The sequence below is a fragment of the Diabrotica undecimpunctata genome, chromosome 4 (assembly GCF_040954645.1).
Source record: "Diabrotica undecimpunctata isolate CICGRU chromosome 4, icDiaUnde3, whole genome shotgun sequence".
In the NCBI taxonomy this organism is placed as follows: Eukaryota; Metazoa; Arthropoda; class Insecta; order Coleoptera; family Chrysomelidae; genus Diabrotica; species Diabrotica undecimpunctata.
In genome coordinates this window covers 13746087-13763446 of record NC_092806.1, presented here as the reverse complement: position 1 = coordinate 13763446, position 17360 = coordinate 13746087, and the positions used below count along the sequence as shown (strand labels likewise).

At 34.9% G+C, this 17360-nt stretch overlaps 1 protein-coding gene across 1 annotated transcript; it reads right to left on the bottom strand.

The window, feature by feature from the left end:
• Positions 1-27: 27 nt before the first annotated feature.
• Positions 28-14017, bottom strand: KFase (kynurenine formamidase). The gene is made up of 4 exons (XM_072528955.1): positions 13830-14017; positions 9367-9468; positions 7450-7669; positions 28-3977 (listed from the first exon to the last, which is right to left on the bottom strand). The coding sequence occupies exons 1-4, from the start codon at positions 13933-13935 to the stop codon at positions 3536-3538; spliced, it is 870 nt and encodes a 289-aa protein (XP_072385056.1). The 5' UTR covers positions 13936-14017; the 3' UTR covers positions 28-3535.
• Positions 14018-17360: the final 3343 nt, after the last annotated feature.

Below are 17360 nucleotides of genomic sequence, written 5' to 3'. Positions count from 1 at the left end.
CCTTATTATTTTGGACAATCAAATTATTTCCGAACGTTCTTTCCACTATACTACTAGTAATAGTGGTGATTAAGTCCCTTTTATCAGTAAAATCGTTTTTAAAAGGACTAAGGTGACAGATGAATGAAGTGCTTAAGAGCTACATATCGTAAGGAATTTCGGCATAACCATTTTAAAAACTAAAAATAAAACTCGTATCGTGTGCTTGTTTTTTTTTATTTTTAACCCAAAATGAAAGATTTATTTTATACAGAGTGGTCGAACGAAAACTAAGATTAGTTATCATCACCAACTGCGTCAATATTTCAGAAAAATGCAGACTTGTTGATTCTTGTTAAAGGGTACAGTAGCTCTTCAACCCTTGCTTCTTAATAACAGCCAGATCATTATCGTTGATTCTGTAAAATTTCTTGGTATTTTTATAGACAGCAACCTTAAATGATCCCTTCGTATCGATTTGTTAAGTAAGAAACTAGCCTAGAAATCAATTTCTTCAGGTTCCTTCTCCTATCGGAGGTTGGAAATCATCATCGCTTTTTTAATTTTATTGGCCGCGCTTCTGAATAATTCTAATGAGCTGCAACCGAACCACTCTCTCAAATTTCTTAGCCAGGATATTTTGCGTCGTCCTAGGTTTCTCTTCCCTTGCATAATTAACCTAAGTAATACCTACTTCTCGCCCCTCATTGTATGACCCAGATATCGAATCTTTCTAATTTTAACAGTTTTTATGACTTCACATTCTTTCTTCATTCTTTATAACACCTCTATATTAGTTACTTTTTCAGTCCACGATATTCTGTGGAATCTCCTGTAGCACCACATCTCAAAGGAGTTTAATTTTTTGATTTCAGACTGTTTTATTGTCCACGCTTCCATGACGTATAGTAAAGTAGAAAAAACGTAACGTAGCTTTCTTGTGCGGATCTCTAGATTAAGGTTACGGTTGCAAAGTAAGTTCTTCAATTTTATGAACGTGTTTCTTGCCAGTTCTATTCTAGATCTGATTTCATTTGTTTGATCTCCATCTTCGGTTATCCACGTTCCTAAATATTTATATGTTGTTACTCTTTCGATCGTGTTGTATTATTGATGATCAGCTTATCTACATTTTGTGGTTTTTTTGAGAATATCATTGATTTCGTTTTCTTGAGCTTCATTTGCAGTCCATACCTTTCACATGCATTGTATACATGTTGTATTATGTACTGTAAATCTTCCATGTCACTTGCAAATATGACCGTATCGTCCGCATATCTAATATTATGAATGCTATTTCCGTTGACCAAAATACCTTCCACAATATCCAATAAAGCTTCTTGAAATATCACTTCACTGTAGACGTTGAATAAGACTGGTAAAAGTATGCACCCTTGTCGAACTCCTCTAAGTATACTTACTTCCTCTGTCAGTTCTCCTTCGACTCTTATTCTTGGTTTCTGATTTTGATACAGATTCGATATAATTTGTAGATCTCTACTATCTATGTTTTTGGTCTTAAGAATACTTAAAAGCTTTTCATGTTGAACTCTGTCAAAAGCTTTTTTAAAATCTATGAAGCAAGCATATGATTCATATCCAGACATCGTTGTGTCAGAACATTGACTCCAAATAATGCTTCTCTAGTTCCTAAACCCTTTCTAAAACCCATCTGTGAATCACTTATTTCTTGTTCTTATTTCATTTGGATTCAGCTATGTATGATTTTAAGGAAGGTTTTCAATGTGTGGCTCATTAATGCAATTGTCCGATAGTCATTGCAATCTTTAGCATTTGTGATTTTTGGAATCGTTACAAAAGTTGAGAGAAGCCATTCTTTGAGTATGTGTCCCGTCTTGTATATGGAGTTAAAAAGGTCTACCAAGACATCAATATTATCTTCATCAATTATCTTCAATAGTTCAATTGGTATATTATCGGGTCCTGGAGCTTTTCTACCTTTTGTGTGTTTTGTGGCATAAATAACTTCCTCTTTCATTATTTCTGGTTCCGTGATTTCAGAAAACAATTTAGCATCTTCCAAATTAACATATTTTTCTTTTTTCGAGTCTCATCTTCGATATGGCCTTCCTTTTTGGGGTTCTAGTACAGCTGCCCAATCTAATGTTATTTTTAAATTACAAAAAAGAACAATACGGTATCTTTTTTGCCTTAGTAGAATAACCCATTGCAGAAGCTACTTAAAAAATCACGGGATTTTAACTCTTCTCTCGTTATATATTCTAGAAACTGTTTGCTTAATTCGTAAACACCTACGTGTTTTTCCAGCAAGACCTAACTACTCCACCAGAAATTCAATCTTTGATGTGTATTTACCGATCCATTCCACTGAGTTAGTAAAGAAATCTATATTATATTCGGCAAAAAATTATACTTTGATCAGATAAAAGGCATATATCGAGCACAGTTTAATTTAATCTTGCCCAAGTACTTTCGATCCCTAGATCATCTTCAGGGGCATCTGAAATAAGCCAAAAAACGTTTTTTTATAACCAAAGAAATTGATTAACTTCGATAAAAACTCGAAGTTTATGGTTGAAAAAAGGTTTTTATGTGATTAACGTTTATAGACTTACTTCGTCAATTGTGGCCTATCCGGCAAGAACAAGATGTCATAAACGTATAAATGTACATTACACTACACTACAAATGGACAAACAAACACTTTAAAATTATTTAAGAAAGGCTACATTACTTGAAGAAGCCGGAGACAGAATGGCTCCTGATCTAACGGAAATCTATCTACTGATCTACTGTGCTCGATTTATGCCTTTTATCTGATCAAAGTTCATTTATTCGAGCATTCAACCTTATATTTAAAAAATTATACAACTATCTTTTGCAAATCTACAACTTTTTTCCTTAAGCTCCGTAAATTGACAAAAGTCTATCTGAAAGACCATATTATGCAGTGGAAGAGTTTCTTAATGAATAACTAAGAAATTACAGTACGTTTAGGTACAAGCAACTAAAGTATTTTCATATAATATTTGGGTATCATATGCAGTAACTTACGTTATGCAGAAACGTATTCGTAAACTAGTTCGTACGGTTTTATACAATTTGTATTTTAGTTAAATTTTGCAATGGATTGTATATTTTATTATCTTTTATTTTGTATCTAAAATTGTATCTACAATTTTCAGTGACAATAAAGCATATTTCTACTCTATTCTATTCTTGGCCTTGGAGTGTGCAAAAAATGATCGATAATGACCGATGGGTGGTAGGAACTGGCCGCTTTTCCCTTGATATCTTCTTCTATCTTAAATAATGCATCACACAGGTGACATAATGTGACAACTGATCATGTGACGTGGCACAGATGACAACAACCCTCTTCTTCAGGAAAGAAAAAGAGATCAAGCGATAAGTGGCCAGTTCCTACAGCCCTGTGGTAGACCCTGATGGCATGGTTACCAGTGTTCCATTACCCTGCTAGCTATACTAGTTGGGTTTTTATAAAATATTATCGCAGTGCCTGACAACAGCTCCGTTTCATTTTCGTTTGGCCACCCTGTATAAGCAATTATTCCTACTTCGTCGTACAGCATTTAACGATATTTTTTATCAACTCACTTTCTTTGTTATATAAACATTCTATAGCATCAAAATGGTCTAGATCGTCCAAAAATATAAACTCTACAGAAAAACCTTTTTCCTTAAGGTATTTATACATGTCTTCTCCTTGTTGGATTAATCTAGGGCTATCAAATTTAGCCGTCACTACTACCATGTGGCAATTAGTGTTTTTTAAGTCTTGATATAAGGGACTAGCATTTACAGCGGCTTCTTGATCCAAGTGAAGTAAGTCATTGAGGTTTGTTTGTAACACTGCAGTTACGTCGTATACTCCTGTTAAAAGTAACGCTGTCTTGAATAATGCTTGGTCTTTCCTTGGAAGACTCGGAATAAAAGATTTGAACAGCATGCTAATTATTTGAGCTCCTGCTGAATGACCAGAAAGGTAAATTCCACTAAAACATTAAATCTTTTGTTAGTATCTACGATTCTAAAATAACAGATGAGATTTTATAAATAAACCACTAATTATTTTGTACATGGAAATCAACCACAAAAAAATGAAACAAAAATTTTGGTTTTTGTGGAAAACTGATATAACCTATAAATGGTATTTTTGAATTAGCTGTGATTGAAATGTTGATTCCCATGCATGGAAAATCGTGATTCCCATGGAAATGTTTGTTCCCATGTACAAAATATTCAGAAAGGTTACGAGGAAATATTTTATAAACTTAATAAACCTTAATTTTACCACTTTTTAAAATTTTTTAATCTATCTATATAAAAGGCTAGGACGACAAGTCCTAGCAAGTCCCGACAAGTAGGAAAGAAATATGAACTACCAACATTTGACGTTTTAATCATATTTTGTTCTTGAGACGATATGTTTAATTTAATACGAATAATATTAATTACATGAGAGAATGAATGAGATGGAGCCGCCAAAACGTATCTATAACCAAAGAATAGATGGAGTGAAAAGGAGAGGCAGACCCAGAGCACGATTTAAGGATCAGATGGAGGAAGACTTAAGAATTTTGGGAGTACGAACCGAGGCGAGGAATAGGAGAGAATGGAAACTTATCCTTGAGCTGGCCAAGACCCATCATGGGTTGTGGAGCCAATGATGATAATGATGAATATTAATTACATATATTAATACTTTTTAATTAAATAAGTACATAATTATTAATACGATTTTTTCTCAAAATTGCCGGATATTTTATTGTAAGGTTTATTTCACAAAATAATTTAAAGCTTTAGATGTTAGTTTATATTTATGAGGATTACATGCAAGAAGGTACATACGCTGGTTTTTGTACGTATATCGATTTCATAAGACGACTTCGATAAAATTAAATTAATTGGAAGTGGAAGCCGATGCTCCCCATGTTGTGCCGCACAGCTTCTGGATGATGTTGTTTCTAGATTTAAGTTTTCCCGCTGATTTTAACAGATGTTCCTCCTTGAAAGATACGGCTTTGCCAAGAGTCACCCCAAGGTACTTTGGTGTTTTATTGTAGGCGAGTGTGGTGTTTTCGAATTGGATGTTGAGTGTTCTTCCTGCAAGCTTGTTATTTAGATAAAAACTGGAAACCTCTGTTTTTTGGTAGCGTTTGGTTAGAGCCTCCATTTATGAAAATACTTTCCCACTGTGTGTGAGTCCGTGAGGATTTCTTCTGTTTCTTCAAATGACTTACACTTTGTTGCAAGGACCTAGTCATCGGAGTAACCAAACTTCCTTGATCTAGTTTCTGGTATATCAGCGATGTACAGGCTAAAGAGAAGGGGAGCTAGGACATATCCCTGAGGCAGTCCATTCTTTAGTTTTCTTGGAGTGCTGATGTCGGTTTCCATGATTACTTGAATCCTTCGGTCGGCTAGCATGCTGTTTATTATTCGAGCGGTGGATTTACAGGAGATTGTACGGAGGAGCTTGTATATCATACCTTTTCTCTAGACTGTATCGTAGGCCGCTTTTAGGTCTATGAATGCGGCTGCAGTTTTAAGTTTTCTCTGGAATCCTGCCTCAATAAATGTGGTTAATGAAAGAACCTGAACTGCGCAGCTTCTTTTCGGTCGGAAACTTGCCTGATCAACCGGTATTGATTCAAGTAGCTTTGGACTAAAACTTTGGCAAAATCATTAGTTTATATAATATGACCTTTGCATGACACATTGTTTTTAATATTAGCCTATATAAATTCAATTGGATGTAACTCATCCAGTTGAAATGAAGGCAAGAGCAACACAATGTGACCAGTTTAGAATAATATAAAAAGGATCTTTTTGTAATGGTTTATTGCCTTTTGCAATTATTATTTCAAACTCTGTATTAAGAGGTATATCCTTCTAGATCAGCCATTCAATCATCTGATCTTTTGAAGAATATCAGGCGCTAGATAAACCTGCATGGAATGATAATATCGATACATACAATAATGGATTTTACAAGTAGATTAAAAATCAGTTTTTACTACAACTACGAGGCGTGTTTTTTAAGTAAGTACCGTTTTGGAATTAAAAAAAGACGTGCAAAGATATGGCAATAATTTTATTTTTACATGAAAGCCTGTACCTTAATCTACTTTTCTACATAATTTCCGTGAATATTGAGGCACTTGTTATAACGTGGCACCAGTTTTTGAATACCCTCATGATAAAATTCTGCCGCCTGACTTGTTAACCACTGCATCACAAATGTTTTGACTTCGTTATCGTCTTGAAGACGCTGACCGCCCAGGTGTTTCTTCAAGTGCTAAAACAAATGGTAGTCGCTGGGCACCAGATCAGGGCTGTATGGAGGATGATCTGGAGTTTCCCATTTAAATGATTTGATGAGATCTTTGGTCTGATTAGCCACATGTGGACGGGCATTGTCATGCAGCAAAACGAAACCCTTACTCAACTTGCCACGTCTTTTGTTCTGGATTGCACGACGCAGTTTTTTCAATGTCTCACAATAAGACGCTGCATTGATTGTCTCATTACGAGACAGAAACTCCACTAGCAATACTCCTTTTCTGCCCCAAAAAACTGTGCACATGATTTTCCGGGCAGAAATTGTTTGCTTAAACTTCACTCTTTTGGGTGATGATGAATGTCGCCATTCCATGGATTGTTGTTTCGATTCTGGTGTGACGTAGGCCACCCACGTTTTGTCACCAGTAACAATTTGGTCTAAAAAATCTTCACCTTCAGTGTGGTACCGCTCAAGGAAAGTCAATGTACTGCCTAAACGTTGGGTTTTGTGCAAATCCGTCAACATTTTTGGAATCCAACGTGAACACAATTTCCGGTAATTCTAGTTCTCGGTAACAATGCGATACAAAACACTACGAGAATACTGAGGAAAGTAGTCGGGCAATGATGAAATTGTAAAGCGTCTGCTTTTTCTCACCTTTTCGTCCACTTTCTGCACCAAATTTTCATTAACGACCGAAAGACGTCCACTCCGTTTTTCATCATGCACATTTGTGCGGCCATCTTTAAATGCTCTCACCCATTTCCTTACCATTCCATCACTCATAATGTTTTGTCCGTAAACTTCAACGATCTCACGATGAATATCGATCGGTTTTACGCCTTTAGCACTAAGAAATCGTATAACAGCCCGTACTTCACAATCAGCGTGACTCACGATTGTTGGAGGCATCTTAAACACTGGAGTAAACAAGTATACAATGAAGAATCAGACTGTAATGGCGTCAGTGCGTAGACAAGAGATGTAGGTAACCAGCGCTCATGCGCGGAACGCCGACCGTAGCGCTGCGGCGGCGGAATCGCAAAACGGTACTTACTTAAAAAACATGCCTCGTATTTAGTACAGTATTTAAATATTATTGAAGCATTTTTCATCCCATTTAAAACACAAATAAGATAAAATTCTATTAAAACAAAAAAAGGGAGATAAATATATTTTACCTAGTTGCGTGCTTTTTTGCATATTCCAAACACTTTTTTAAAGCGATTTCGACATTTAAACATAATTTCTCCAGAGTCACCTTTGGGCAGAGTTCATAACCTACGAAAATACATTTTATGCCGTTGGAGTATAAATTGTTTGCGATAAAAATGCCATTGTCACTCCTTACTACTTGTTCCTGCCAATATCCACCATGAACATAAATAAAAATGGGAGAACCTGAAACAGGGCGAGTATTTACACATGTTGAATGTTTAGGACCGACTTCATTCTATTTTTTCTTATGGATCTTCTTTCTTAGAGATTTGAACATCCCATAGCAAACTTTGTGCTAACAGCATGTTAAAGATTTTATTAAATAAACATCAAGTTATTTAATAATAATAACCTAATTATGTTTCTATTACCATATAAAAGTCACTCGCTTTATATGTTCTGAACACATAAATTAATAACAAGAATAACAGCTTTGCTTTGTTTATTCCTTTTATTCTTTTTAAATTCTTCTTCTTTAGGTGCCGTCTTCTTAGCGAAGGTTGGCAATGACCTCTGCAAAGTCTTCCCTATTTTGGACTTTCCTTATTAAACTTTGAAAGTCTAATCCTGTCCATCTTTAATGTTGCGCAGCCAGGTCATTTGTCGTCTACCCGAGCCGCGTCTGCCTTCTATTTTCCCTTCTATAATAAGCTGAAGGAAGTTATACCTGTCGTGTCTAAATATGTGTCCAAGATAAGACGTTTTACGCTTCTTGACAATTTCTGTGAGTTCACGTTCTCTATTCATACGCCTTAAAACTTCTTCATTTCTAACGCGGTCGGTCCATGGAATTTTCAACATACGACGAAATACCCACATCTCATACCAAGCTGACTGTTAACGTCCAAGCTTCCACGCCATGTAATAGTACACTATATACATAACACTTTATCATGCGGTATCGTAGGGACAAATCAAGATTACGGGTAGTGAGTAACTATCGCATCTTTAAGAAGGTGTTTCTTGCCTGTTCTATTCTACATTTAACCTCTTGTTCTTAGTCTAAGGTTTTATGTATCTCACAGCCTAGATACTTAAACTTTTTTACTTGTTTTTACTTGTTCAACTAGATTGTTGTTGACTAGTATGTTTATAACTGGTGTGTGTTTTTTTGAAATTACCATTGTTTTGGTTTTTTTTACATTCACCTTAAGGCCGTATAGTTCTCCTTCTCGCACTACTTTGGTTAACAGAATTTGTAGTTCTTCTTCACTGCCAGCAATCAGTACTGTATCATCGGCATACCTGATATTGTTCACGATTTTTCCATTGACTTTTATTCCTTCTTGTGCTTCATCAAGAGCATGTGCAAATATGTCCTCTGAGTACAAGTTGAATATTAATGGTGATAGTATACAACCTTGTCTAACTCCTCTTTGGATGTTTATGGTTTCAGTATCACCCCTTTCAGTATTACCTAACCTTTTTAAGTTGTCAGAGTAAAATCAAACTTTTTTCGTATTTTAGGCATTCAACGTGATAACAAACATATCTCTGAAAAGTTATCTTCCTTGGTGTATTTGTAGCAATTATTCTACGTCTTGCATGTGGTTCAAACAATTTCATTTCTGTTTAGGGATTTAAGGGCCGTGTTCCTAAATGTTTGTTCCTGATATTTCGTCTGCAACTGCCACAAATATTATCAAAGGGAAGTAGATCATAAGAGATAAATTAATAGAATGAATCTACAAATAATCAAATAACGAAGGTCTAACATATGTTTAGTGAAAAGAGACCTTATATATATTCCGAACTTCCACTAACTCTATGATTCTTAACGGTTATGGGACTCGAAGAAGAAGAATGGGAGTCTGCCAAATCTTATGTTTGGAGCTTTATACTATCTAGCAAAAGAAGATGAATTTTTTTTCTAAACTTACCGTCTGGTAAATCAGTTCCAACTATATTTAAAATTTCCCGTGACTCGGTTCCATACGGAACGTTCAATTCATGAGGAGTATTTTCAAGAACAATTTTGCTATCTGAAACGGAAAAAGGTAAATAAATAACGAATCAATTAGAGCGTTACTCAAAGTGTGCACCGTGGAGTTCCGGTGCTCTGCAAAGCCGGCGGCCATAACAGAATGAATATATGTATTAACGTGAAACCTATAAAAATAAAGTAGCCTAATGGGTACATATACATAAAATTATAAACTTAAATATCTAGGTTTTTTTTATTTAAATATATATTTATGATATATTTAATAAGCGCCCAGCCTATTACATCAAAATATAAATATTGTAGATATATGTGTCAGTCGTTTTTTGTAGTTGTCATAACTTTTAAGAGTTACGAGTAAAAATCATCAGGACCTATCACTTAGAGCACACATCACTCTTCTGTTTTATTTGCAATAGTAAATTTCCCTGTTCATCTGTTAAGGTGGGTACACATATGCGAGCCGAACTGTTTGCGAACTGCTCGTGAGCTGTTCGCGAAGAGTTCGTTGAAAATATGTTTATGTTCAGGCTATCCAATACCCTAAGTATCTAATAACAAACCGAGAATTAATTTACTTCGTTAATCTAAACATTTCGGTATTTTGTTTACATTATCTGTTATTAATTTCTCTCGCTACTTAGATAAGCCGCGCTCGTTCAGCAATTTTGTGTAACAGAATGATATCATCGCACACTTGGCAGAAACAATTTATAGACACAATTTATAGTTCTGCGAACATTCTTTGTGTTCGTCCCAAAAACCGACATGCTGTGGTTCCTGACGAGCAACGAACGAACAGCTCGCTAGCGGTTCGTCCCGTCGTACAAATTAACGAATATAGCGTTCACAAACGGTTCGCGAACAGTTCTGCTCGCATATGTGTACCCGCCTTTAGATGTCCAGTTTTCTTATATCTATATGAACTTACAACTTCCTTGATACTTTTATAAAGGTTAAATGAATAATTTTTTTCCTGTAAGAATTCTATCTCTATACAATTGTTGCTTAACCAATTCTCTTTGTCTATTCTGATTTTTTTTATTTCACCTCTGCTATTTGTATGGTCCTATGTTCCTTAAAATATAGGAAAACTTATCGTTTTCAATTCGAAGCTGCAACTAGAGCAAAAGGCTCGACTGAGAAAAAATGGACGTTTCCTTGGTAGGGTCGCTTGGAAGACAGGCACCTACCGTCTTGAAATTGCTTCCCCATGATACACCCAGTTATACCTTTCTCGTTCAAACTTTAGAGACAAGATTTCTCCAGCAGCATCTTAAGCAGATTCTCCGAAGTTAGCTGAAAGTTTAATATTTTAAAAAGGTAACGAAACCCTGCATGAATTTGAAGCTAATGTTAAAATATTGCATTTGGTGTACCCTTAGGCACCTAAAGATTTTCTGGAATAAATTGGTACTTATACAGGCATTCATATATGGACTACAGGATATTAAAATGCAACAAGCTGTCCGATTACAGCATTATAACACGCCAAATTGAGCATTAATCTCAGCCTAGGAGTACAAAGTGGCGAAAAGTATTTCCAGATCTCGCCCAAAATGAGAAAATGAGGAAGTGACTACCGTCTTCTTCTTCTTCTTCTTCAGCCTTAAGTAATCCAACTTTGGACATAGGCCTCTCGCAAATCAATCCAGTGTTTTTTATTTTGCGCCACTTGCTTCCAGTTGTGTCCTCCGATCTTCTTAATATCATCAGCCCATCTCATGTGTGGTCTTTCTCTGCTTCTCTTTCCTAACCATGGTCTCTATTGTTGTATTTCGTGGTTCCATCTTTTATCCTTTAGTCGGGCATTGTATCCTGCGAAGCTCCATTTTAATTTGGCAGCATGTTCTCCTGCGTCTTTTACTTTGGTTTTGCTTCTAATCCATTAGTTTGTTTTTTTTTTGTCTATAAGTCTCACCCCGGGCATTGATCTTTCCATCGCTCTTTGTGCTTTTACTATTTTATCCATATTAGACTTGGTGAGTGTCCACGTCTGTGAACCATACGTGAGTATAGGGAGGATACACTGATCGTAAATTCTGGTTTTCAAATGTTGTTCTATGTTAGTGCTTTTCAAGATCCAACTCAGTTTTCCAAATCCTGCCCATGCTAACCTTATTCTTCTGGTAGTTTCGGCAGTTTGATTTTCTTTGTTAACTTTCATTATCTGTCCCAGGTAGATGTATTTGCTTACTGTTTCTAAATTTATGTCGTTTAACGTTATTTCTCTAATGTTCGGTGTATTTGTCATTATTTTTGTTTTTTCCAAGTTCATCTTAAGACCTACTTTTTCCGAAGCTTGAAATAGTTGCGTCATCGCGGTCTGTAGTTATTCGAAACTTGTAGCGAATATTATAATGTCATCAGCGTATCTCAAATGACTCAGTTTTCTTCCATTAACATTTATTCCTTTATCTACCCAGTTAATGTCTTTGAACACGTCTTCCAGTCCAAGTGTGAGTAGCTTTCTTATAAATATTATGTATGAGCATTCTGTATTGGGATTCTATCCTGTAGTTGTTCATAGCTCTCTCTATTACCCAAAGTTCTATGGAGTCGAATGCCTTTTTATAATCAACGAAGCCAATGTATAAGTTCAAGTGATATTCATTGGCTTTCTCTATTAGCGTTCTGACTTTAAGAAGACGATCAGCTGTACTGTAACCCTTTCGGAATCCTGCCTGCTATACCGGTTGATAGCTATCGAGCTTCGACGTTAACCTGTTAGTTATTACTCTCATAAACAGTTTGTACATTTGGGACAGCAGGTAGATTGGCCTATAGTTCTTCAGATCTCCCCTGTCTTCCTTTTTGAAGAGAAGTATTGTCAAACTTTCATTCCAATCATCTGGGACTTCCCCTCTGTGAAGACATTCGTTGAAAAAATTTTTCAAATCTTCGAGAATAATTTCACTTCCCTCCTTCAACATTTCTACAAGTATTCCATCTGGGCCCGGAGCCTTATTGTTCTTTAGTTGTGCCATAGCTTGTTTTATTTCGAAGAATTCTATGTTAGGGAGTATTTCTGAGTTGACATTCGTTATCTTTCTCTTAAGATCTTCCTTTGCAGTGTTATCTGTGTTCTTGTTGGAGTAATATAAATCACGGTAAAATGTCTGAGTAACTTTTAGAATTTCGTTCTTTTCTCTTGTTTCTTTTTCTTTATCCTTCAATGAGATTATTATAGGCTTTCCTAAGTTTGACCTTAGGCATTTCAGACCTCGGTTCACTATCGTAGATAACCAATATTTTATAACAAATGTTTAGTATACTGCAAAATCTTCAACATCAATCTCCAAATGAAAATAGAAGATGTTTTATTTGCGGAAGAATAGGACATTTGTAAAATAATTGCAGAAGTTGATCCCAGGCAAGGAAAGAAGAACCAAAGAATGAGATAAGAAGGTCGCCTAGATCGAAAATCAGAAGCCTGTCACATAGTTCTTCTAGAAATACCAGTAGATATAGGTCTCTAAGGAATCGATCTCCCACAACTGGCCATAGCGCTTTGCAGTAGCTAATGAATTTTAAAAAGCCAAAAAGATAAATTTTTAGGTTGATACAGAGACTCCAACTTTGACGTAGTACAATCGAAAAGGGCGTCTTTATAACAATTAGGCGACCCTGTTTGAAACGACAATGCTAGTACTGTAAAAGACTTAAAGGAAAAGAGAAACCAAAGAAATGTGTCTCAGATGACCACAGTTAAATAGAAGATAATGATCAGACTTCCCTGGAAAACATCAAGAGAATCAAAAGAATGATAATGACTGGAAAGTCATAGGAGAATGGCTTAAAAATGGAGTAACACCTATTTGGCAGGAAATAATCACATACAGTATAACTATAAAGGCGTACTACTAAAGGAAAAGTTTCGATGGAGTCCATACAGTTCAACAAGTGGTACTACCAAAATCATACATTTACAGTGTGATGCAACACATTCATGACAAACTTTCTACAAGACATTGTGGAGTCATAAGAACACTTGTCAGAGGTCGAGATACTTTACAGTGTCAATTGTCGCCGAGATGCAGAAGATTGGTACAAGAAATGCGATTTATGTAACGGTAGAAGAGGTCCTAGAACAAGTCGTGGTAAAATGGCACAATATCTTTCCGGAGAGCCTTTTGAACGACTTTTGAACTAATAAAAAAACACGGAAAAAATGGACACAACATGAAGAAGTGTAGGACGTCCCATGAAAACATGGAGCTAATTTTAATACCAAAAATATCCTAATTTCCTAACCCAATCTTCATGATTATATATTTCAACAAGTATATAATCAAACATTTATTTTACTGTAATCTAAGTACCTACATACTTGAAATAATCAACCTGATATTAAACTAGATATTAAAGTTACAAAATTTTTTTATATTTTGATTTACTTACGTTTTTCGATAAACTCAACATGTTTTACTAATCTTTCTTCGCCACAAGACGAACGAGACCAATATGATGGATTTATTAGATTATCTAAATACGATTTGGGAAACATTTGTTTCTATGTATAATGAAAACAGACGATAATATATATTCTGCTGTTTATATGATAATGTTCCGCTCCATATGAGGTCAGAAGCCTTCTAATATCTGAGATTAAAGTTACATAGTTACAAGTGGGAAAGTGGGGTAATACCATTGGGTAATACACTATAATTTTATATGTTTAAATATGGTTGCCTAAAAATATACCTATAAGTTAGTTATTAATTACGCTTTTTTTTCATATTAGCTATTTGTATGATCTTATAGACATACAATACATGATAAAAATATATTCATATCTTTTTTAAATGAAAGAATTTAAATTGAACAATAAAAACAAGATTCATTTATTTTAATTCATTTTTTCTGGGTTTTTCAAAAGAATTCAGAAAATGTTTAGTGTAAAGCGGATTAGAGATGCTAAATCACCACCACCTGATGAAGTGCATGATAAATTTTAAAGCTATTATATGAGACTGGTCACTTACCAAAAGACTGGCTACTCGAAAAAAAAGCAATATTTATTCTACTTCCCAAAAAAGCCGACGCTAAAAAATGTGAAGAACATACATTAATTACTTTGCAGAGCCATGTAATTAAAGTACTCCTTACTATCAGTCAGTCGTGAATATCCGTTGGAGTTCAATTTGAATTCAGAGCAGAGTGAAGCACTTTTCAGTTTGCAAGTTCTAATACAGAGATGTAACTATATCCAGCAACTGAAGCCAAATAAATCTGCGTTCTGGAAGTTATCTAAAATACCAAGAAAAGATAAAAAACTAATTCCACCCTTATATTGAGAAAATGGAATTGTGCACGAAGAAGAAGACAAAGCAGAAGTTATGAAAAATACGCTAGAATACGCTAGAAAGATGAAGATCTCAACTTCACAGAAGATACAGGGCAATAAAAAGAAGAAGGGGCAACATGGATATTACCCACACCTCCCCTGAAGAGGTCAGACAGTTGATCAAGCGTACTAACACCAAAAAAGCTCCAGGACCGGACCATATTACGAATAGAGCTCTGAAGAATCTGCCAGCAAAAGCAATAGTATAAAAAATATTTTATTTATTTATTTATTTCAACGGTAGAACCATTTACAATAAAATACAACAAATAGTAAAAAGTAAGGATCATGTACAATAAACATCAAAAAAATAACAAAGAAACAAGTAAACAGTTAAAATTTGTACATTAAAACAATATATCAAATCACAAAAGTTAAAAAAATATAGGTATATAAAAAAATATCACATATCTAGATTAATAATTAGATTCTTAAGTTGCCTTTTGAAAGCATTAATGTTTGGGCAGAAAGGATCCAATAGGAGGTCATTACAAGAGCTGAGCATTCTCGACAAGGGAAAATGACGAGCATAATCAGTCCAATGAAAAGGAATATAAAAGAGTGCAGTGTGTCGAGTTCTATGTATTGTGTTTAAGTGTACATTGGCTAATAACGAGGGACAATTAATAACATTGTTTAGAATTTTAAACAAAAATAACATATCAGCTCTCAACCTGCGGTTCTTCAATGTAGCAATGTTAAATTGAGACGTTATTATAGAATAATCTATGGAATAATTTTCAGTAGTTTTTATATTAATATGTGCTTTAAAAGCTAAAGTTCTTAGAAACTTCCTCTGGACGCTCTCGAATCCATCAATGTATACTTGATGAAATGGGGACCAAACAACAGAGCAGTATTTAAGACCTGAGCGTACCAGGGAGCATATACAATAATTTGAATACAATAGGTGAGAGATCATGATTGTTACGATAAATAAAACCAAGAATACGAAATCCTGTTTCCTTAATTTTAAGAAAAGGGCTTCTAAATGTCAATGCACAATCCAATAATACACCCAAATCTCTTATCCCTTAATGTAAGTATATACAATAAAAAATTAAATAACTACATCCTAAGATTAAGACATTTTCCTGGCAGATGGAAGGAACCTCACGTAATAATGATCGAAAAGCCTGGTAAAAATGGAACATTTTTACAGAATTATCGGCCGATAAGTTTATTATGAGCAATAAGCAGAATTGCAGAGCGGGTCATACTAGCTAGGCTAAACCAAGAATCAGAAGAAATTGGAACAATACCTGAAGCAGAGTTCGGAGTCAGATTCGAACACTCATGTGAACTTCAGGTACTGCGTCTAGAAGAATATATCACAAAAGGGTTCAATGAAAAGAAATATACAGTAGCCGCCTTTCTAGATGTCAGTAAAGCATTCGACAGGTGGTTATAGTTAGCCAATATAGGTTATAGTTAGTTTTCTCCCGTCATACTTAGCCGACAGGACGTTCAGAGTTCGGATATGGCCAACCTGTCCGAAGCTGGAGCCACGGAGGTTGGTGTTGCACAGGGAGCGGTATTGTCACCGTATATACAGCGGACACCTCAACCGAACTCAGATCGTTGCTAAGTCTATACGCAGACGATACAGCGATAGCTGTTAGCAGTATCAACCTATATCTAGCAATAGGACACCTACAAAGGGCACTTAACGAACTACAAGATTGGTGTGTACAGTGAAAGATAGATGCCAATCTTGACAAAACACAGGCCGTCATGTACCAAAAAAGAAGAGGCGGATCAAATGGGGCGATACGCAAATTAAATGATCAAATCAAGCCAAATACTTAGGTGAAACGTTGAACAAAAAGCTGACTTTTACAAAACACGTGAAAGAAACGGTCCAGATTTAAAACAAAGATTTGGATGGCAAATTGTAACCCAGCCAGATTTCGTCATATCCTGGAATGTGAAAAACACAAAACATTTTTACCGCGCCTTACTATGTAATACATATAATACATTGATTTGTGTCATTACCAAATGTAAACCATTACTTTTAGCTTCACGAATTTTTTTATATAGATATAAATTAGGGATTGCTCGTTTGGTTTTCTTAGTGTTCCCATTAGCTAAGCTTAATCCGTAATTTTTATCAAGATCATTCGCTAACTGTACTGTGCTAAAGTACTGAAGAAATTGCCAATGGTTACATTCTTCCCACTTCCACTGCAATGCCTGACAAGATATTTTACAACACTTAAGGTTATATGGTCAAATTTTGTTAACAATCATGATAACCCTTCGAATATGTGTAAGCTTCGTTTTGGAACATCTATCATATCTTTAAAAGTGCAAGTAAAATATAGAGATATTAATTTATAATGATATATTTTTAATGATTATTATTATAATTTTTAATGGCATACTTTTGTAAGTCATGATTATTTCTTTAATAAGCAGTTTATTGTTTTTAAATTTAATATTTCAAATTCTTCAATATTACAACTAATTTTGTCATCTCGAAGACTTGAATATATCAACTTTATATTTTCGATAATTATTTTATAATTTTCTAAATTTTCTAATAAACTGATAATACAACAATGTTGTAAAAATATGTCAAT

What these genes read in the sequence shown, in the direction of transcription:
- KFase (XM_072528955.1), bottom strand. Translation starts at nt 13,935, where the DNA reads ATGTTTCCCAAATCGTATTTAGATAATCTAATAAATCCATCATATTGG. An exon ending in TGGAACTGATTTACCAGACG is followed by an intron (nt 7,670 to 9,366) that starts GTAAGTTTAGAA and finishes GCCCTGTTTCAG; the next exon opens with GTTCTCCCATTTTTATTTAT. An exon ending in GCAAAAAAGCACGCAACTAG is followed by an intron (nt 3,978 to 7,449) that starts GTAAAATATATT and finishes TTAATGTTTTAG; the next exon opens with TGGAATTTACCTTTCTGGTC.